A 24,837-nucleotide genomic window follows, 5' to 3' on the forward strand; every position below is an offset into this window, starting at 1 on the left:
ATATAGTAAGCCCCGTTATTGTGCGACGTAAGCTTTAGGGGTTGAAGCAACCACGACATTCATAAACATAAGTGATGAGGAAATATCCGCGGACATGCGCGGTGGACGAACGCTCTCGCTTATCATGTCGCCATTCCCCGTAAACTAGGTACTGCTGCATATTCTTTAATATAGGGCAAATATCATATGCGCTCAAAAATCAATCGACAGGAGATCTCTGAAGCGAAGGCATTGCGAGTGTCCGCGGCCCGATTACATGCCTTTGCCGATTTCCCATGTTGCACTGCTCGCGACCTTTCTAATTAATATTTACATATGTCGATTCTCCTGAACAGTGCAGCTCAGACGATACTGCTAGCCCGCTCTGGAACTCTACTCTAGACCCGGACGAGGTGTGTGTTGTGCCCCACCGGACGACATATCGTCCTTGATGATGTTTTGGGGCTAGATTCCGTTAGACAGGGTGAAATATCTGTCGTCAGTGATACTAAACACTCGGATTTTTCTGTCCAGTCGCTTCGTTGGCCTAGCGAGCTCATCAAAATGGCGGATTTGGAAGCAGTTCTGGCCGATGTTAGCTATCTTATGGCGATGGAGAAGAGCAAGTCGACTCCTGCAGCCAGAGCAAGCAAGAAGATTGTTCTTCCAGAGCCAAGGTTAGTGTTTTTCTCCCGTTTCAACGATTTCCGGACAAATGTCGAGTGCGTGTATTCAGATGACAAACAGGTTCCGTTTCAATGAAAACGATTATGGAGTAATATTTACTCGAAATGAAATTCGATTATTTTGTTATTTTTCAGCGTTCGGAGCGTCATGCACAAGCATCTCACCAAAATGAATGAAGTCACATTTGACAAAATATTCAACCAAAAATTAGGTGAGTAAACCATTGATTTGTTGTTGCACGACATTGAGACATTCCCTCGCCTGTTCGCATGCAGATCGAAACTAGAAACACAGAGCATCACACACACTTGCAAATAAACGACAGATAACATGGCGTATGGGCAGAGATTTTATTATTCCCCGTGTTATTTATAGTAGGATTCTTGCGTAGATGTAAACAAAACGGCCAGGGTTTGTGCGGAAGTGATGCGGGCTTGTGTTGCTATCGCTAAGCGTTGTGTTCTATACCATCGTATTGCCTCATCTACAGAATGAATTATGTATGTTTGGCTTTATTATGATAAGAGAGCATTTTGGCTGACTTTGCCAGCGGTTTGAATGTTAAAATGCTCACATATTATATGTTTGACCAGCCGTCTCCATTTCACTGTGCATACAGTACATTTCTATCTGACATATGTCAAAAAGCCTGTCACGAACATTGTGAAAACATTTGCATAACTTCAGTAATTTACAATCATGTGCCAGATTGGTATGGAATTAAAGCATATATAGGCCTGATTATGTGGAGGTATTAATAATTAAATGGCCCAACGACCAAGGATGGGATATGGCCCAGTCAGTGGTTGTCAGGCATTAGAACAAACTAACTGCCACTGCGCACTGCGAGACATCGTCAAAGCCTTGTATGGAAGGTTAAGCATTATGTATGGGTACTTTGGGTCACGAGTAATTGCACTAAGCTTCTCTGTATTCTGAAAGCTTGCAATACCACAGACAGGGTTAGGCACCACCACATGTCCGAGTGAAATTCTTGCCTATAGACATTTTCATCCAAATCTAGTTATTTTCCATACTACTTTAAAATGAGCTTGGGGCTAGTTATATATTGCTGAGCGTAGCGTTAAACAACAAACAAAACAAAACCGTGACAATCCATTTGGTCGCCTCTTATGACACTCATAGGTCACTGGAGACCTATATTTTCACCTGGAATCCCAACCGGTCAACATGCAGTCAGTCTGACATTCAGTTCAGACATCACTTCCATGCCTCCTTACCTGTGAGTGCCTCTTGTAAAACATTAGAGGACATTATCAACTACCATTCTGAACTGATAATTCACAGCCACGGTAGCCTAGCGGTTCAAACGCCTTACCACCACAATGAAGATCCAGGTTCTACTCCTCACATTGAAACAATATATAAACTCATCCCTGTTTCCTCTGCTGTGATATGGCTGTAACAAGCCTAAAGCCAGTTCCTCATTGTTTTGTCTGATCAAGCCTATTGAACTTTCATGGGCAGTCCTGATAAAGCTTCAGTATTTCTGACAGCAGCTGGACCTCTTTCATTAGTTTCCTCTAAGGGGATAAAAATCTGCTGTATAAAGGGTCAGAAAACGCCCAAATCACCACTAAAGGATGGCCTTTTTGAAAAAATGCACATTTGAGTAAAGATGGTTATTATAAATGGCAAAACTCGTATGTTACAAACAGTGACCCCTTGGTATGAGACTGGGCGGGAGTGGCCTCCCTTGATAATAGATTTCTTCCTTGTGTAATTGAATTACTTTGTTTCCCTAAGTGACTGTACCATGCAATACTACAGTGTCTGTAACATCCAGGATGTAGGTCAGTGTAGTGAAGATTCATTTCAGCTGAGGTGAAAGGGGTTTAACAGCATGTTCAAGATTACTGCACTTTTATAGTGACATGCAGTGTGTGTGTCTGCTTGTTCTAGTCCAGACTAGTGCTGGTTTAATTGTTAATTTGAGAATGTTATGTTGTAGAGTGAACTATCACTATCGATATTGTTAGTTGTATTAATGAAATACTGAAAATGTTGATCAACATGATCAGACTTAAAATGATGAGGTGAAACGGGGTTTAGCGTCGCGTCCAAGATTATTGCACTTATATAGCGACGTGCATGCACGTGCATCTGTGTGTGTGGCTGCTTGTACTAGTCCGGACTGATGCCGATTTATAGTGCTAGCACACTGAGATACCATGCCGCAGTTTAACATGAATACCCCACTCAGACACAGTATACTGACTCCGAGCCGACCAGTCCTTGTTTTAGCCCCTTAATGCTGAGCGCCAGACAGGGTAACAACAAGTACCATCTTTTAACGTCTTTTGGTATGACATGGCTGGGGATCGAACCCCGGACCTCCGCTCTCCGGGCAGACGCTCTACCATTAGACCACAGAGGCGGTCAGACTTAAAATGGGAAATGTCTAAATTCTGTAAATAAGAATTCTTAAATAAAACTTGCATGACATCAATATTTGTATTTGAAATAGAGCATATTTGTTTTTGGTTCTGTGTCTTCAACTGTTTACTCTGATAGGAAATTGACAAATTTATAGAAGTATGCATTCAAATATTTGTGAGACATCACATGCAGCATATATGCATTGTAGGAGTAGGGTGCACGGGGGACCCAGATATCTATGGTACTGCATGGTTGTCTCCCTTATAGCTGTGCCAGGATCAGATGATGCTGGATTTGTCTGCACCAGCTATTTAATTCTTAAACTTGAGTCTCAGTTCAAAGCAACATCAAAATCGTTCACCATCCATGTACACTGGTGCAGCAGGATCTTGTTTAGAGCTGGTATAGACCTGTGAAGATCGAGGTTAGATACAGTAGGTCTCCAGCAACCCATGCTTGCCATAATAGGTGACTATGCCTGTTGTAAGAAGCGACTATGCCTGTCGTAAGGGGCGACTAAAAGGATCGGGTGGTCAGGCACACTGACCTGGTCGATGCATGTCATCGTATCCCAATTGCGTGGATCTATGCTCATGATATTAATCACTATATTGTCTGGTCCAGACTGGATTATTTACAGACTGCCGTCATATAGCTGGAATATTGCTGAGTGCAGCGTTAAACAAAAAAACCAAACCAAAATAAGTTAATGTAGGTTGATTTATCATTTACAATCATAATTTCTTACAATTTCTAATACTACTTCCAAAAATTCACATCTTAAAATGTCAACATGAACATGGTAAAAATTTTAAACTATATGATATTAATAGACGACCCTTACTGTTAAAGCTGGATGAAAAAAATATCAGTTCAGATTCTCTGTGGAAATAATCTAGTTGTCATATTGCAACAATGCATTGTCACAATTTGATTATTAATGGTTGTTAAACTCCACCTACATGGCAATGGTATAACCAAATGTTTCTCATTGGGAGTGACGAATTAGCATGTAACGATCAGCTTTATGTATCTCTATGTACCTGGGTTGCATATTACATATAATTTGTCAAGCATGACAGGTGTTCAATAAACAGAGATGTGCTGATATCACTGTTAACACTCTGTGTCAAAGAAACAGTTGGTGCAATCTGTAGCTATATGTTGTACATTGTTAATGTATGTATCAAATAAGTGGGTCACGATATAGCAGATAGTTGCTAGTTACAACCTTGTGTTTGTTTCAACACTTTGAATCAATTTGGGAAGTATGTCTTGTGTTGATGTTATCGTATGCCTTGTGGCTGCTTCTTTCCCAACACTTCCATGACATTGACGTTCAAGGGAAGTTTATATGTTTCATCTGCACTTCGTGCTTTTCGACCCAACAATATTTTGAATGATAACAGTGATAAACATTGGTTTAAATTCTTTAAAAAAATAAATGAAAAAATATATTCATGCTGTTTTGATTTAGGGTAAGAATAACCTATGCTGGTTGAATGAGAAGATCTGATGGATCGAGGGGTGAGACTCCGTGAAATTTCCCCCACAAACCTAACTTGAAGAAAGAAGTGCCTGTAGGAAAACATATAACTTTATGGATAACAACTGATACTTTAATGCATTTAGCAACGTTTTGATGTAGGTTTTTACACGTTATCAAGCTGGAGTGACTACAACCAAGTCATGAGAGGTTTATATCCATTATATGTTGTGATAGCGGCAACAAGTTGCGAATGATGATGGCACAATTTCTGCTGGACCCCTGAAGGTCTGGGTTAGAATGGGTCTTCAGCAACCCATGCTTGCCGTAGAAGGCAACTATGCTTGTTGTCAGAGGCGACTAATGGGATTGGGTGGTCAGGCTCGCTGACTTGGTTAATGCATGCCATCGTATCCCAATTGCAAGGATCGATGCTCATGATGTCAATCACTGGATTGTGCGGCCCAGACCCGATTATTTACAGACCACTGTCATATAGCTGGAATATTGCCGAGTGTGGCATTAAACAACAAACAAACAAAAGTTTCTATTCGGAAGGACCTTTCACATAACCAGGAGCAAACCTTCCAAACTAGTGGGATGGAGGCACCCCAGCATCATTGTCAGAGGTTTGTTGACCTGGAAGGGGACAATGTTGACAATGTCAATTAGTAAATAAAAGCAACAGACTCCATCAGCGCAGTCCAGAAAAGTTAGCGTGGTTAGGCTGAGAATTTTTCAGCCTTCAATAAGCGAATATTAAGACACAATGAGAATTGTTTTTCATCACAGACCTTTGGGCAGACTCATTCTTTACACAAGGATATGTTTAGTATTCCTGTCATTACAGGTGACTCTGGGTAGAATATTTTCCAGACAACATATGCTTATGTGATTTATATATGTAAGCAGATTTATTCACTTTATATGAATTGATTCTGACAGCTGGCATAACGAGACTTATGTTCCCAGTGTTAATTAGTACTAGTTGATAAATGTAAATATATACCGGTGTATACTGCAATGTTCATAATTATTATCCCCTAATGAAAAAGGAAATACTTGTGTGTCATGAAACAGAAATTGTTTGGTTGTAGATAAAATAGTGTTATTGTTTTGGTGATAAAATACTGTAATTGTTTAAAAAATAGGTCTATATTTCACTTCACTGAAATACTTTTGGAGTGAGTGAGTGAATGTTTTTTTATGCAGCATCAGCAATCTTACAGGTTTTCGTGTCGACCCATACTTTCGAGTGAGAATGGTTTTACTCCACTTTTAGCAATATTCCTGCACTATCAAGTTGGGAGACACCAGAAATGGGCTTCACACATTGTACACATTTTGGGAATCGAACCCGGGTCTTAGGTGTGCTTTAACCACTAGGCTACCCGACTGCCTCCCATACTAAGATCATGAAGATCAGTTAGTGATGATTAACAAAAAAACCATGTCTTTTGTCAAATGTCATGTCATTTGTAACAAATGTTTTTTCTGGGATAACACTTTCTAAGTGCAGATTCTAGTACTCTTTTGGGCGGTCAGGTAGCCTAGCGGTTAAAGCACTCCCTCGTCACGCCATAGACTGGGGTTCGATTCCCGACATGGGTACAATGTGTAAAGCTGGAATATTGCTAAGGTGGCGTAAAAACCATACTCACTCACTCTAGTACTTTTTTGGTTTGAGTCCCATCACAAAGTTGATGTTTTCATGAGTTAAAATGACAGTTTTTCAGGTCACAAGCCAAATACCCTCCTAATGTTTATTTTTCAGATATATAAGTTTTGAGGAATAATCGTGATGCCTGTTTACAGATATAATGATCATTTCAGTACAAATGATAGATCTGAAAGTTTATGTATATTATGCCCTGTATCAGGCTATAGTTTTTTACAGCCTCCCTTTGTACAGGCTGGTTGATGCAGGTGGATGAAAGTCCTAACAATGCAATCAGTTTGTAAGATGTATTAAACAGGAATCATTATGAGGGGCCCATACTGTTTCTATACACAGGCATAACATGTGTTCAGCTGTAATGATGGAAGCATAACAATAAAGCCAATTAACAGGGAGCCTTCACCTGTGTTGATACCTGGCCACACAGGTGTTCGTTACTGCGCTGTACAGGTGGAGGTATTGAAAACATGCAACAGAGCAATTAAGGCTTATAGAAAAGAAAATATCTATTTCGGAAAAAAATGGCCGATTGGTTGATGAAAATATGTTTTCTGATGCTTCCCATGTTATGTTAAGATGTCTAATATTTCTTCCATAAGATTTGTTTCTTTGCTTGTTGTTTAATGCCGCACTCAGCAATATTTCAGCCATATGACAGCGGTCTGTAAATAATTTAGTCTGGACTAGACAATCGTGTGATTAAAATCTAGATCCAACTTGAAGAACTTTAAAAATGAAGTTTTAATGTTAAATTGCAGATAGTTACAAACCTGGTCTGGGAAATGGTTTGAATTAATCTTTTTAGAGGAGTAAATAAATGGATGTATTATATAGGCCATGTTTTAAAACTTTCTGTCAGTGCAGCTTGCTAAAACAAATTGCATGTTTAAAAAAATAATTAATAAGAAAATCACACTAAAAACTAAATCGTCAGGGCCTAATAGGTATTTTTTTTATCAATGATTATGCTGGTTTTCACGAATAACAATGCTAGTAACCATTTTTCTTAAGAAACAGGTTTGCTAAACTCCATCAACACTCATTCCAACACCTGTATTATGATAATTCTGATAGGTTTTTCGCCTTAGAAGCACTGCCTGAATTTGTTGGCGATAGCATTACCAAACTGCTGACTGGGGTTACCAAGAGATTGGATTAAGCTTGTGTAGACCAGTTACAGCTTAATTGAACATGGCAGTCAGTTGGTCGATCTATGGCAATCCTCTCAGCAAATCAAATTTCAGCCGCCTTAATATGTCTAGCAGATACAAGTCTACATACTGCACACCCGGGAACAATTGAAAGATGATTTGATTTGCTCTGTTGATGGTGGTGAAATTAGGATCACAGGGAAAAAAGTTCTTCTTTGTGTTGAAAGCCTTTGGAGGTGTTAATTAGCAGAGGGTTGTAGATCAGAAATGTGCTGGGGTAGATTGTGACCTGGTCTACATAGACCCATGTGATGGTGTTAGTGAATGATGAGGCTTGTTTTTGGTATGGCTAAGATTTGGATACATAGCTTATACAGTGATATTATGTGTACTGAACTGGAACTATACTAACCAGCTTAAAATGCAACAGTGTTATTATTGCAACATCACCTTTTGACCTCCAAACTAGCCCAGTTTATAAAATAAATTATGGCGATTATCAGAATTCTGTTTTTAATGTCAAAGTCTTATATACTGAACAAAAATCGGAACATGAATATTTTTTAAGTTATTTATATATATGAAATTATGTGTTCAGTCTTCACAACAACAAATATCTCCAAAAATATTCATGATCTCAAACAATTTTTGTTCAGTATGTATGAAAAACATTTCAAAGTGGCTTTTTCATGCTGGGGCCCCAGATAGCTTACACCAAAAGATGTTAAAAGAAGGTACTTGTTGTACCCTGTTTTGTACTCATGGGCTCAGGGTCAGTATACTGTGACAAAGTGGGCTAGCCAGTAGGCCAGCAGTATAAACCAAACAGCATTTGTCTGTGCTAGAAGGGGCACGGGTGGCGCAGTCGTCTAAGGCGCCGCAATTCGCTGTGCAGAGTTGCGTCCCTTGGGCACGCCAGAAACCTGTGATTGTGGGTTCGAATTGCGGTTCGCCCCAATTATGTTTCTAGGTTTGTCAGCACCCTACCCATGCTTGTGGGTTTCACCGAAGAGGTAAATGTCTAAGCCCTGCATCACTTCAGGCTTTCCTCCCACATCAAGCTGCGATATAACGGTAAAAGAATTTAAAGCGGCGTTAAACCCAACTCACTCACTCACTGTGCTAGAACAAGCAGCCACATACACACAGTGCAATAATCTTGGATGCAACGTTAAACCCTAGTCTCAGCTCACTCACTCACTCACTCAGGAAGCATATCTCTTCCATGAAGATCCGGGGTTTTCAGCAGTCCATGCTTTAAGTCAAAGGCAACTATGCTTGTCGTAAGAGGCGACTTATGGGATCGGGTGGTCAGGCTCCTAGACTTAATTGTGCATGTCATTGCATCCCAATTTCGTGGATCGATGCTCATGACATCAATCACTGGATTACCTGGTCCAGACTCGCTTATTTGCTGACTGCCGTCATATAGCTGGAATATTGCTGATTTTGGCGTTAAACAACAAACAAACAAAACCTATTCATATCTTGGGTGATTGATATTTGCTTGCTCACCAAAAAAAACCCCACCCTCTTAACTGACCTTATTCTGGAGTCTCTGACCCTTAACTTTCTTCTTCCTTTTTTTCTAGTTGCATTTTAGGTTTTGTTATCATCCCTGTATCATCCCATGACTTCACTGCAGATAAGCTAGTAGGTGTCTTCATATAATGGAGGCATTTACTAACTTGATGCAAACTAGCATTTTTCAAAAAAGAAAAGGTGAAAAATAGCCCAAATCAAACCTACCCAATACTTGTATGGGCCAAAATAGGAAACACAAATTGTTTTATTGGCCTAAGCCGAGGAAAGTATTGAAAGTGACACTATCCTCCCACACAAAATATGATAGATGAAAATATTCATAATATCAGCCATAAATGCCTGTTTTATTAGATCTAGTGTCCGGCCCACTCACTGCTGGTCGCATATCAAAGAGAGTTCCAGTCAACACTCTTTGACAAGACAGTGTTTTCACAGACTGGGTATGATTTGTGTCGGATACAGGAGTTATGGCACGATGCACATGACTGGTATGACACATTGAAATTGGCTTGCGCAGCCTAAGTTTATAGCAGACTTCACTGATTGAAGTCAGTAAAATATTATATAAATAGGCTTATAAATAATACAATATCAATTATCACTCAAGTTTAGTCCTTTATACCATCTAAACAAATTGAAAAAAGATTACTTTCATTTCGCACAGTTTAAATGTTTCCTTCCTGTTTATGGGCAGAACAGATTGCTAATCTACACTATACACACAATAGCATTATAAACAAAACAGTCAAAACTGCCTTCCTCCTTCCATTAAGATTGAACACAGTGCCCGTAGTGACATACGTTTCGACAATAATATCATGACAACCAAACACAATTAATTTTTTCCATTCGTCTTGCCATTGTATGTTAACTTGTGATAGAATATGTACCCTCTATTTCACACAAGCTGTACTCACGCTTGTAGATGTTTACCACTTGGATGAAACCATGGCAACTAGAGGTGGCGGTAGTACTGGTATGCCATTATTTGAAATACTAATGTCAGCAATAGAAACTAACAGTTTTAGTCCACTTGTCCTTGTGAAGATAACGTATAGCAAATTCCTTAAAAAGGGCAAATTTCTACTAGTCCTTATGATACCTTAGCTACTGGGCACTTTGGCGGCAGTGCCAATTTCTAACACTGAATGTATCAGAGTACTTTGGGAAAATACATGTAAATTGCAATTTTCATCTTGTTCACAAAGTTTGCATAAGTAACAAGTCAAATTGAAGTTATGAAATTAAGAAATTTGAGAAAAAGCAATCATAAGCGAAGTTGTCAAAGAAAAGCGGTGAAAGTCTAATGTAACTAAAGGTTAATATTTATTCAGGTTCATGTCAGATTTACTGATGAAAGAAGGCTTGCAATATATTGTGGTAGGCATTTTCAATACATGAATCAATATTTCAATAAGGGGCTATACAAAAGTCAGGCCAATACCCATCACTAATGGTCAAGACCGTGGTTTTGACACGCCATGCAACATGCTGAGATGAATCTGGGAATCTTCCCCACGGATAGTTAATCTGGCTTGTGGTGCAACTCTGCGATGGAGATTGTGGCTTCTCTTGCCTATAGTCACTTGTTGACTCGTCGCAGCCCAGTTTCTTAGCCCCTGTTGTCAGCCACTGGGTTGCCTGGTCCCTTGTTTACAAGCCTTCGAGATAAGGTTAGAATATTGCTGTGGCATGAAACAACATTCACTCACTCACTCTATGACCAGCAACTGTTTATGATGGCTTTTGAGATGAAGGAATTATCAAAGATAACAAAACCCATTTATCAGAACCTTTCACATTTGAAAAAGTCACACTCAATTAATAGCATTGAGATTGAAATGAAGAAAAAAAGCTGAGATATTGGAAAGATCAATATCAGTTTGCCATTGGTACGCAGATACTTTCGATCAGACCCTGACGCCAGTGGATCAAGATATTGGACTACCACAATAAGGGAGGGTGTTATTTTTACATCTTAACTGGACTTCGATGAAAATGCCTTTCACTAATGACAGGACTAATTTGGGGCAGCATTGGTGCTGATACTGTGCCTGTTGAACTGATTTGTATTGACACCTTAATGATGAAGCTGCAATCAATGGCATTTCTCTTGGGATCAACCATTTGACACAGTGGAGAGGATGAAATGTCCTCCACACGCCCAGCATGACCAGCACAGGAAATGACCAGGCTAGGAAGTAGAACTACGAGATGGCGCTGATGAAAATTCCTGAGCGATAAATTCACCGTATGATTAATATTTTGGTTTGGGACGAGTAAATTGCCCACTTTCCTGTGGAATGGGCTTTGTCCAATCAGAACTCTTGGATTAATGTCAGTTTTGTTACTCTTGTATGAAGTTTCTAGTGTCAATGTCGTTAACGAGTGGGATTTTAAGGTGTTTTGATTTTAAGATTCAGTGTTCATCAATACAATCCAAGGAATACACAGTCCATGTTGATGAATAGTTTAATGAAGTTTTAACATAATTATTGTTACCTCAAGGGATGAATTTGCCAGGATGTGTTCTATACGACTTAACCTTGTGAGGACCTCAAGGGCTAAATAGCATGTTCTTCCTTGTGTAACGGCCGCTCATTATGTGACCTGGAGCAGTTGACTTTCAATGGGAATACTATCTGAAGATGGCCATAATCTGCCACAATCTGCTACGCAGGTGCATAATTTATGAACAAGATTCAGGTAAAATGCACTGAGATAATATCCAGCAAGCTATGGAGTCAATATGTGCTGATTTTATCATTTTAGATTTTTTCTTCACAACCTCCAGAGCTTGAGATGGAAAGACATTTTACTTGACTTGGGCTTTAGAACAGTTGCTGAAATTTCTGGCTGGGACAATACACTCAGGCTTCCATTCAAATTAGTCATTGACAGATATTCATGAATTGGTTCAGGAACGCTTGGCTTACAGATTTCACTGTGCTGAGTGAGTGATGTAGTTTTCTGCTGAAGTCAGCATTATTCTTGCTGTGTTGTGATGACCTGTCAGTGGTTCGGGACAGGCAAACCAATGGTTGTCAGTGTGAGCAACATTCCATGCCATTGTGGTGGGGTTATATGCTCAGGATAGGTGGCATATTGAGAGACATCATCAGGTTGAGGTTAATTTCCTTAAACGAATCACAAGTCAGAAATACAAACAAATGTATATTTAAAAGAAACATTCAATTGATGACAATAGATTTGAGGGTTGAGTACAAGGTAAAGAAGTCACAGTTACAAACATGCAGATGACAAAGAGGCAGTAGAAGCCTAGTGTGTCATAAGTGGCAGGTTATAAATGATATAATAGTGAATTTCGGGTTCGGTGAGTATTTACTTAAGATTCCTACAATAAATCACCATAACCCAATTAACTTTGTGGTACTTGGTACCAAAAAAAATAGCAATTGTGTAATGACCCTGCATAATCACCTAATGTAGACTTTTCGGCTTGTGTTCCGGTTTTTACAGATCTGTATTTACTGACAGAAGGCAGGCATCATGTTTACATGAACTCGCTGCAGTTGATAATGCGAAACAGTGCTACGTCTGGCTTATTATATCTCAGACATTAATCGCTGTTGTGTTCTTTTGCGATATATAATATATTGGGGCATCACATAGACAGATGCAGATTAGAAGCACCTGAAACAGTTTCAAGCAGTATTTATGTTTTTAAATAGGTCAACTCATTGACTAGCTACAAGAGAGTAAAAAGATACTGAATACCTTAAGAAAAGTATCAATGGCCAAAGTGAATGATAAAATGCAAGTAAATATTCATTGGCTAAAAGAATTATTGGGCACCCTGATAATGGACCCAAAAATATGCCTAGTGATTTTGTTAGCTAAAACATGAAACACAGGAGGGAATAAAGATATCTTCTGTGCACATGTGCAGCAAGAAAGTTGGAACTGTATGTATACAGCTGTACAGCCATTTCACCTGTCTTGTCAGTCGGCCTGGGTCAGCTAGCTGACAGGTTGCCATCGGTTGCTGATGCCGATACAATGTACCGATTCAGTCTTGGCTAGTATCAGATAAATAAACATTATTTTACAAACACCATAAGTTTGTAAATAAGAACTTACATTTCGAACTTACAGGAATGACTTAGGCTGCAATTCCATGATGGTTGTCAAAGATATCGCACCGACATATATTCATCTTGATTGTAAAAAGCTTACATCTTACTGTCACACTTTCAATGGTTTCGTCTGCATTGACACTCTCATTTTCTCCAACAAAAATGGAAAATGTTGTATTTCTTAATTTACATTATCTGCCGTACCTAGAAATGTCAATAAGAACTTCCAGGATAGTTTATTCAATCAATCGAAACAGAAAGTTGCATACTTGCAACGCTGCATGTGATCTCTCACTGTGAATAACCAATTCCTTTACTGCTGCATGGAGCTTTGCATCAGCTAAAAGTGGCGGAGTGCACAACTTTGTTGATCCCCAAATGGCAAAACAAGTTTGTTTTTACAACGGAAGTACTTTGGTAGTCCATGAAAGTCTTATTCAGTTTAACACATTGATCTATATACCAAAGAGATTGGAACAAATTTTTTTGTCACTTAAATCTTACCAGAAATCAAGAAGAAAATACAATCATGGATATAAAGTTTCAAGACGCAGGCACATTTCGACTTTAGAATGACAACAAAACCAAACCTAAATGGACATACCCACAACTCTCTCCATAATAATTTACAAATTTCAGATCACAAAAGGTCGTATTTTAAATGATATTCACCTAGCCTTCAGGTAAGGCAGCACTGGTGGAAGAGAACCCTCAACTCAACTCGAAAGGGTGCACGGAATCACGCACACATGAATACTGTGTTAGCGTTGGGCGTCTCAAAGTGCGTGATTCCTGTGCACCCTTTCAAGTTGAGTTGATTGGTTCAACTGTGTCATTTGGCCCTGTGACGTAGGGGTAGCATTATGCAGATAGCTGTTTCAATGAATGCTCGTTCCACCCGTGACGAACAGGTCTGGTTGTTGATGAAATATAGTGATAGCTAAATAGAGAGATTTTTTTATTCATTCACGGATTGTCTTTAAATGTAATATCAAGTTATGTATGACTGTTTAATAATCTCATACCAACTTTGACTGGAGTAGGTCCGATAGTTTTTCAGATATTGTAGTAAATGTCGGTACCTTAAATTACCTTCCAGACTATAGTTGTTGCTAATTAAACAAGAGAGAACCTGGAACAATATTTATTGTATGATGAACATATGATGACCTGTCACTACAAATTATATGAAAATTCCCTCAGAACATGATGAAATGCAGTGACTATTTTACTGTTTCAATGTGGAGATGTGCTTTGTTCTATGAAAGGTAACATGAAAATGATGAAAAGTTTTGTTTGAAAATGATTTGTTTGTTGAAATCAAATTCTTGAAAGTTTAATTTCTCATTATTTCATTTAAGATATTGTTTATATATTAAACTGAATATTAGACAGTAAGACTATTAATAAATGAAATCATTGCGCCATATGCAAATAAAATCCCTTTGACACATACCAGTCCTCGTTTATTGTCAGTACGTATGGCATATTGTTTTTATATTATATTTTATATATTGATACGTATCGTATCGGAAAAGGGCACTCCAACGCCCAGACCTACATGTCAGTGTTGGTCTGTCAAGCCAAGCTGTTAACTAACACACACAGGGTGGAAATCAAGATATGTTCCATCAGGGTTTATGGGACACAATATGTTGCAGCATGTACGCATGCATACAAATTGTGATTGAATGCATTTTACGTTGAGTCCTCTGGGATTTAAAAATATTTGGCTGTTTGAGTCAAATAAAACAAAACTGCAGATTGCAGTTGCATATAACTGACATTTTTATTCTGGATAGAAATACACTCAGTTACGGGAGCCAGTGGTTGATGTTGTGCAATCTGACATTGCAATCCCCGTCTGTAAAGGCTTAAGGATTCTGAGCACTTGCAATGATGAGAGGTCGGTATGTTCTTAGACATGAAGGGGCATGGGTGGTCCAGTCGTCTAAGATGCCTCAATTCGCTGTGCAGAGTTGCGTCCCTTCGGCATGCCAGAAACCTATGATTGTGGGTTCATTCACGGTTCGCCCCGATTATGTTTCTAGGTTTGTCAGCACCATACTCGTATTTGTGGGTTTCACCGAAGTGGTAAATGTCTAAGACCTGCATCTCTTGGGGCTTTCCTCCCACATTAAGCTGACACACCGCGATATGACTGAAATACTGTTTAAAGCGGCATTAAACACAACTCACTCACTCACTCTTAGACATGAAGTAAAGCATGCCACATGCCGCCAGTGTTCATCACTTGGACTCTCTCCCCCTCCCCCAAATAATAAAATGATATAAGTATGACTGAGATTCTGGACACAAAACTAGATAGACCCAGGTAAATCCCTAGTTCCATGCACATGTTCAGCCAGAATGTCACAAGTGCAGCAACAGCCATAGAAGCTGTACATCTTAACCATGGAGAAATGATATGTTTGTTTTTCACCCATGCCACCAGTGTTTTATCAGCATGAGAATGAATGCTGCTTTGGCTACGAAGGCACATTTTTTAAAGGATATTTTTGTTAAAACTTGTTGGTTAGGTCTGTACATGTGATTATGAAGCTGCCCCATGAATAGAAGATGAATATGCTAAGAATGTCTGTTTTGTTCTTCCAGGATTCTTGCTATTCAAGGATTTCTGCAACAATATGTGTGAAGACCCAGTTCCCCAGCTCAAGTTTTACGAGGAGGTAGGTGGCAACTGTAGTCTTCATTTGTCTGATGTGCCAACACCCAGGAAGTGTGTGGGTTCTGCATAATCCTCTGATGTGTAAATACCCAGGACAACTTAGTCACGCAGTGTGCATGTCGGTGTATGTGCTATTATGTTTATGCTTTATGTTTAGCATCCAACCGCCACAGGAATGGCACATGTGTCATACTCCTTTACCCATCAAATTGATAACTGGCGTCTTCTCCCACCTGTCAGCTACAATGTATCTACCACTTTTCTCCTTCCACCACAAAGTATTAATCAACAACAAATTTTCCACCCCTTTTCTCCATCAGCCACAAAGTAGTGATGTCACGATTCACGTGTGCATTGGTGCAAACATTGCTCAATACGATACCCGATACGCTTAATTTGGCATCGATTCTCATAACCCCATATCAGTTGTCCATGTTGATCTCGCATCGATATCAATATGCAAGTACAAACTATTTTATTAAATTCCTCATTACTTTCTTGGTTGTCTTTCGGATACGAAACCAGCCCGAAAGAAGACTGGCCAGCTCTTCCTTACTTCCTGTCATAATACAGAACGTAAACTTGCTTGTTTCATATTGTTTTATTATACAGAATAATTGACTTGACGAAGCGTCATGTTAATTGGTATTGGCCAGTTGACCTTGACCTTTATGAGTGAGTCTATAGACAAAATGTTGTATTGTGTGACATCTGTAAGTATCCACAAAGTATCCACCCCTTTTCACCATCCACAACAAGTTATCCGCTCTCACCATAACCCATCTGATATGTTTCGTCCACCTTTCCCCTTCTCTGACAAAGATGTCTGACTCTACCCTGACCCATCACAGGGAAATAGATGCTGTTTCCCTCCCACACCACAGCATTGACAAACCATCCTGTGCAAATATTTATGCCAGTCTGCACCCTGATATATGGCTTCCAGCCTGCACATCCCTGCTAATCTCTGTTGTTAGAACTTCCTCCATGCCTCATCCTCTTTTGTTTACATTGGACCTCTTCTGGCCACTAATGCTGGCATCAGGATTCCATATAAGTGAGTTTCATGGATGTGTGTGATGCTCATTATCATTCTTTGTGATATCCAGAGGTCAGTGACAGCCAAGGCAGAGTCTATGCATAGTTTATGTTTATATGCATTAGGGCATAACAATACTTGTGTTTGTGGAACCACACATCCCCCTTCTTCAACCCTGACATTTTTTTCAATACTGTAACAAGTTGTAAAGAAAATTAAGATTGAAATATCATTAATTATATATATGCCTAATAATTTTAAACTTTTAAGGACATATTGTAAGTAAAATGCAAGCATTATGTTTTGGCCCCATGATTAGTGTTAATATGTAGGATGCATGTAAAAGCATACATCCTCATTTCGCACCAGATGCATGAAGCAGCTAGCTACACAGGCTTAGTAACCCAGGTTGTGATATATTATCATAACTTGTATTATTGTTCATGTGATAAAGTGTCACGATGCAGTGCAACATTGTATAAAAGTACATTTTTTTATGTGCAGTGCAACATTGAATAAATGCACAATTTATCATGGTGTAGTGCAATATTGTATTAATGTAGAATTTATCACATGCATTGTATGAAGTGCAACATAGTTTGACTATCCTTGCAGCACCATACAACCTATATCATTTATACAGCACACATATACTATTTATGGCATGCCACATGAATATGATTGAACAATGCTTCATTCTCTGGTAAAAGCCCATGGGATATAATACATATAAATATCAATATGTAGCATGGTGAAGTAGGGGCAGATTTGTTACATGTTGTATGCTGAAAGATAAGGGTGTTGTTATTCCAAATGATTGGCTACAAGTCTGATATCAGCCCAGCTAGAAGGGATCATTAGATCTCCCACCATAGAGGGATATAATGGGCTTTTACCAGAGAGTTCATGGCCCTTTCTTGGAAGGTCCTGCGGTAATTATGGTGTTTGTGGTTGAAGATGCTCTTATAGTCCTCCATGGTCTTCACATACAAATACCCAGCGTTGTGTTTCATCTTTATGCTTTGAACTTATTGGTGCCTTTGGAATTGCAATAGGCACATATCTGATGGTTTTTGGAAAGCAGAACATAAATTTCTAAAAAAAACTATTGGCATCTTACCATCATAGTGATATGGCACAGACACAGTAAAAAGACATTAACATGTATCAACTTACACGTTACTCAAACGGTTATGATTGATGTCAGGAACATGCCTTAAGTATGCAACAGACCTATATAGACCAACGTGAAGCCATTGAGATCCACAGAGATGCTTTCTGGAGGAGGAGAAGGAGGATGCACAACAGAGGCTGGCTATAAACAACTGTGTAACCCAGATAGAAGTTATCACATGCATGTGTCTTAGCGCATTATGGATGTGGCACATATTTATAAGGCTCTAGGATTTCAGTGATAACATAAAAGGTTCGTGGATATACTTGAGTGGGTTAGTTTTTCAAACAGGCATTAGATAACATGATGAAAGCTGATTTGCCTAAAACTTGCTGCTTGAATTGTCTTTGTCAAACAGTTACTTCTTTAAATGTAAATTGTGTGGCTGGCTGGTGGTACTGGTAGGGCAGGACATGCTTATCCTTTACTCGACCACCTGTTGTCCTTGAGTTTCACGTTTTGCCTGTTACACACAATGGATAATCAAGACTGGTTATTCTCAGGCATTGAGGTTCTATATATATTTGAATCCTAGTGTTCTGAAATGTTGCTATCATTTGCTTACCAAGGTATAAAACCCATTCACTCTCAGCACCTGTTCAAATATTCATCAAAATAACATGACTCTACTGACACAATTTGCTGACCTTTGCAACAAAACGATGAATCAGCATTTGATGGTCAAGCGCGATGTCATTTCTACCTTAGGCAAGATCTGAAACTGTTTACTACGTCACTGTGTCTGGGAAGAAACCAAACAAGCTAGCATCCAGATTTGATGGAAAAAGCTGTTTTCATGTGATACTTCAAGACTGCAACAACAGTTTGTTGATGAGGATCCCTGTGGACATTTTGAGAGGAATTGTTTTCTGATTCTTGTTTTGAAATAGGACATTCGAATAATTCAAGAAAGCTGCTTTGTTTTGGAACATGAGTTTTCATGGGATGGTTGCAAGTCTTCTTTGATTTGATGCAGTAGAAATAGATATATTGTAATATCACTTTAGAGGGCTCGAGAGGGCTATATAAAACATGCACCAGTGCAACCAATTATTGAAAAATGCATCCTAATATTTATGTCTACATGCACTAAATACATGCCAAAAATAATCAAATTGTGTTGGACTAACCCTTACTTGTCCATACAAAATCGACCTCGAACACATTTACCATTTACCATCACTTATACCTGTTGTGTGTAAATTGTGTCATGCTCTCTTAGACTTGGACCTATGTTTCAACATGTAAATGTATGGGACCAGGGTGCAACCTGGTTTTGTTTGGTGCAACTTGATTTTCATGTCAACTTGCATGTCAAACTCCTTAAATTAAATCTGATATAGCCATGTAATACTGTAAACAGGGAATTTTTTGCGACCGTTTTATTATTGCGAGTTTTGCGAACGAGACTCAATCGCAAAAATTAAAAACGCAAAAATAAGTATAAATAATACATACATATTTTATTCATTGCAACACGTCATCAAATGTTGAAATCATCAACCAGAACCACAAGTTACTCAATAAGTTAACAACACAAATGAATGCAGAATGGTCACACAATACATCACAAATGACAGTGTAAACAGACCAATTAGTGTCACTGTTACTTCACAGTAATCCTGCCTTCTTCCAACCTCGCTTGATTGCGTCAGTGTCCTTTACAATTTTGTCCACACAGGAAACAAGACATCTTGCGTGTACCGTTACGTATCTCCACATTGTCACAATTTGTGAGTGACGAACTTTCATTAACATCCTTCTTATATGGTTTGCATTCAAACTCAGTCATGACACTGAGTTGAGTCAATTATCATATTTGATAATCTCAACACAGCAACTCTCAAAAATATCTCGTCGCAGTATTGTCTTTGGTGTGGTATTCGCAATATTTTAACGGCGCAGAAATAAAGCTGTTTACAGTATATGTTGCAGAAATGATTCTCTTTGAAGAATAATATTAATGACTGCCAGGCTGGTTTATATTTTATTTTGTATATTATGTCATCATAGTGATGAGACATTTTCTAGGGTATTTAACGGTCAAATTAGAATTAGAGGTGCATTGCAAAATTTGTTGTCAATATTTGGATTTTCTGAAAAAATACAGCTCTTTTTCATTTTTTATTTACATTTTTTATCGGAACCATTTGTGTGACCCATAACTAGAATACTACTTCATGATTCTTTTCCAATTGGGGGTACAGTTTGAAGTGCAGTGTAAAGTTTGTTTTCAATATTTGGATTTTCTGAAAAAATCTAGGTATTTTTCATTTTATGAACTTTGAAATATGTTGGTGTTGAAGACAGGGGTATTAGTAAGCCCTGCTCACCTTTTACCTTGTTTTTCTATGATTTTTGTTGGAGCTAATGTTTTTATGTTGCATACGTCAGCATTATTCCTTGTCAACTGATGTTGCCCAAGCTATATCTTGCAGTGGTTGTACAAGAGATGAAATGCATTAGCGCGGGGCTATATCTGATTTAGAAGCTTCAATCAAACTGTGTTCAATTAATTTAGCCTGTCATATCACATATGCATGTGTGATGCAACGATATATAACCCACAAGTGAATTTTCAACAACTAAACTTCAGCTGTGAATATGCAAATCATATGAGCGATATGCCATTATCACAAAGTTGCATGTGTGGTACAATAATATATATCCTACCAATATGGACAAAGTACATTATAAATGTATCATGGGTATAAGTGAGATATCACAATCCCAAGGTCGTGTATGTGATACAATAATATATATCCTACCAGTATGCCCAAAGTGCATCATCCATGTATCATGTATATGAGTGAGATATCATTATTACAAAGTCGTGTATGTGATACAATAATATATATCCTACCAATGTGCACAAAGTGCATCATCCATGTATCATGTATATGAGTGAGATGTCATTATTACAAAGTCGTGTATGTGATACAATAATATATATCCTACCAATATGCACAAAGTGCATCATCCATGTATCATGTATATGAGTGAGATATCATTATCACAAGGTTGTGTATGTGATACAATAATAAATATCCTACCAGTATGCACAAAGTGCATTATCCATGTATCATGTATATAAGTGAGATATAATTATCCCAAGGTCATGTATGTGTTACAGTAATATATATCCTACCAATATGCATGATATGCCCACTATGCATTAGGACTAAAACATGTATATGAGCGAAGGGTCATTATCATAATAAATTCATGCATTTTATAATCATAGATTCTAAGTTGATGTCAACACAACAATCAAATTTGCATATGCTTGTCATGAATGGCTGGATGGTAATTGTGACGGGGAAAGTGTGCTATCTATTTGTTCTCACATTTTAGATAGCTTTATGTGATGTCTAGCTCCATCTGTGTCTGTGATACAACATGATACATGACAGGTCTTTTTTCGTCTTATCTCACTCTGTTGTTGCAACATCTGGGATGTGGTATTGATTGCCATTAGCAGGCTGGCTTCCTGCAGGCGGAGATATGACGATCATATGCATATTTCTCTGCCGTATCCACTAGTCTAGTATATGCTATGCATATGTAACTTTACATAGAGATTACCATGTTCCTTACCTTAGTGTAGCACTCAGTGCAACCCATTCAATTTGCTAGATGGCTGAATGGTTTTTGAAAATGTCATTTATTTTTTTAATTTTTATTGAATATGGCTGAAAGGGTTATATGAATGCACGCAGGTCTGTTGGCCATGACAGGGATATTTTGGGCTGTGATTTTGGCCATGAGTATGAAGCCCAAGCTTATAGATATTCTGTACTGTAGTATGTGCAGTAAGCTCAGCTGATTAATTGTCCATGTGACAATTCTATGCTCTGCTGTAAGGATGCTAAAAGTCAAGTTCAGGCTAGTTGATGAAAAAAGTTTTGGCAAAGACTCTTGTACCATGTGCTTTGCATGCCTTGAGTATGATTCTGTGTGAAGTTAAGAGCTTTGGGAGGTGACAAATATATTAGTAAAAAGATATTCCAGGTCACATGTTTTGTTGAAAGATGTTTTGAGGCGTAATCATGTACTTGTTAAGCTATAAAAAAACATGACCGAAGTGTTTTTAAAGTATGAAGAAAATAATCTGTTTTAGTTTAAATGAGCAAGACAAGCACCTGTTCTGTTTTTTCTGTAGTTGAGCCCCTCTATTTGAGGCAGACTGCTAGCCTCTTCGGCAACCTGCAGATCTCTGCTTACAGACAGCTGTTGTTGGGGGATTAACCTGATACATATATATATATATGTTTGTGAGTGAGTGAGTTAGGGTAACACCGCTTTTAACAGTATTCCAGTTATATCATGGCGTGTCAGCTTAATGTGGGAGGAAAACCTGAAGTGATGCAGGTCTCTGATGTTTACCACTTTGGTGAAACCCATGAGCATGGTATGGTGCTGATAAACCCAGAAACATAATTGGGGCGAACCGGGACTCGAACCCACAATCATAGGTTTCTCGCGTGCCCAAGGGAAGCAACTCTGCACAGCGAATCTCGGCGCCTTAGACGACTGGGCCACTCTGGGGAGAACTGGCAGACTGGTGTGGTCTGCTTTGCATGGGATAAAGGGTCAGAATGCATCAGTGTTTTAATTCTTACGAACTCGTGTTTCTTTGAACATGAGTCCCAGGCATCGACATACGGTCGGTCCCAGGCTGGTGGCATGCGGCAGTTTGACGTCTTATTGCACATTATCAGAAGCCTTATAAGGCCTTTATTATTGATGGGGATTTTAATGTTAGAGTGAAGAAAATCAACCACTGACACTATTCTAACAAGGAAAGACATGAGAGTTGTTTGTGAATTGCATTCAGCTATCTTGCTCAGTTTGAATGATTCAAACACTTGCTGTTCTGCTTCTCCAGGACCTACAATATAAATAATTTGCATCCATGCAATATTTTGCATCTAGTTAAACACTGTTTATTTTTGCACCAGTGTAATGGACTCATCCTTTTTTGTCGGGTGTGTGTGTGGGGTTAGTCGTAATTTTACAGGGTTACCTTTCCCTCCCTCTCCTCACTCCCCCCCCCCCATCTAAAAACATGACCAGTCCCCTCTAATAATCCCACAATGAATTACCAATCTTCCTTCAACTCCCGCCCTCCCCAAAGCATTGTAAGATTGGTTGGAAACGTCAAATGTTTATCATGAGCTGTAATTTCCAAAGTTACTTCCTGTATGGCTCCACGTAAGCTTTATTGATTATTGACAGACTCACTCTATATTTCATGAAGATGTCACAATCATTCTTTCATTTTTGACATGAATCTTTTGTTAATGCAAATGACAGAAGTTCAAGGCCATTATTACGTATGTTGTACTGTTCAACAGTGGTTTTTCCGAGCGGTCGTAATTCTCTAAGCATGCCATCCAGAGAGACACAGAGCTCCAGATAAGATTTTTTTGTTGTGGGTATTTTAACCATGCATTTTAAAATCATTTGGTATCAGTAATTCTATCTGGGTATTCAAATTTCTGTTACCCACTAGTTTTTACACATTGGGTATTTAAGCTAAATATTTAAAAAAAACACTATTCATCTAGTCCCTGCAAACTGGTGTCATGTGGGTTTTGAGAGCTTTATAGGAGTCAAGAATACCATGATACTTCCACAAGAAAGTGTGATGGCAGATGATCTTGATGTAAGTGTCATCGTGGAGTTAGGCAAGGTTGACGGAATGCCCGTTTATAATTTCAAAATAAGTTGCTGATTTGCTAATCGAATAAGCAGGGTTATTTCAAAATATTTTGATGATACGCACAAGTTAAAGTTATGTAGCGTATCTGTAATGTTCGTTGCGTATTTGATATGCTTGGATTTGATTTTACTGCGTATCTCTACATTTCTGATGCGTATTTCACGCAGATACACAGCTTATCTGGAGCTCTGGAGACATGATTGTTAACTCTGTAACATCAACAGTCAGTCCTCATGTCAAGTAGGGTGTGGTGTGAGGCTGCTTGTTGGAGACATTGATTTCCTCATTAGTGGACAGGTGGAGCCACTGTCCACGCTAATTACCTGACAACTTATAATTGGCTAATTTACTACCGCTAATAACTGTTTAATACTTAGTTCTATTGACAGAAAACCTTCTGAAAGGAGATGATGGTAGGATTTTGTCTGTAAGTGTTCTTGTTTCTGATGTGCATCCTTGAAATTAAAGATTCCTGTAATTATGTGGTATCAAAACAAGGTATAACTATCTTTCCAATTTATTATTTTATTAAATATTTATTTATTTAATTTGTCTAATAATTATTGGCCTTTGTGTATGGTATTATTTTCAAGAAAGAAGACCCTTTTCTGGTGGCCCTGCCGTGATATTGCTGGAGTATTGCTAATGGTTGATGTAAAAGCCAACTCACTCACTCATTCAAGAAAGAAGAATACCGCAGAAACTACCTGTTTGTAATTAAGTTTTGTAATTAACTGTTTGTAATATTATCAGAACCAGCTGATAACATCTCTCAGTAAGTGGAATATGGGCTGCTCTTTGTTAGAAATCAAACAGCATACATTCATGCTGCTATTCTCTGAAACAAGAAAAGATACATGTATTGTCTGATGCAAAAAAACCCAAAGGGTACAGAGATTATTTTGATCTTGCTTCCTGCATGAAACGCGTTCATGTCTGAACAAGATGGCAACCCATCATACCACGTTTATGAGCTGTGTGATTGAACTCATGTGGTCAAGTAATGTGCCTAATTCTACTGCCAGACTGTCCAGTAATGACATATTTCAATACGGGGATTGTCTTAATTGTCAGTGGCTGTAATAAATATGTTGAGGTAGCGCTTTCTTGACAGCTAGTCATTATGGGCACAACCAGTGAACAGTCTTCAATGACCAATGAGGTCAAGGGTCTACAAGGAAGGAGGG

General features: G+C 38.6%; 1 protein-coding gene across 2 annotated transcripts in view; it reads left to right on the forward strand.

Annotated features, from left to right (window-relative positions):
- The first annotated feature begins 215 nt into the window (after window positions 1-215).
- LOC139456346 (G protein-coupled receptor kinase 3-like) overlaps window positions 216-24,837 on the forward strand; it is a 135,483-nt gene continuing 110,861 nt past the window's right edge. For both annotated transcript variants that reach the window (XM_071237991.1, XM_071237992.1), the window contains exons 1-3: window positions 216-656; window positions 801-877; window positions 15,640-15,713. In XM_071237991.1, the coding sequence (XP_071094092.1) occupies window positions 544-656; window positions 801-877; window positions 15,640-15,713 (264 nt within the window). In that variant the 5' untranslated portion in view covers window positions 216-543. The remainder of the gene's footprint in view (window positions 657-800; window positions 878-15,639; window positions 15,714-24,837) is intronic.

The sequence above is a fragment of the Haliotis cracherodii genome, unplaced genomic scaffold (assembly GCF_022045235.1).
Source record: "Haliotis cracherodii isolate W230 unplaced genomic scaffold, xgHalCrac1.p SCAF_11, whole genome shotgun sequence".
Classification (NCBI taxonomy): Eukaryota; Metazoa; Mollusca; class Gastropoda; order Lepetellida; family Haliotidae; genus Haliotis; species Haliotis cracherodii.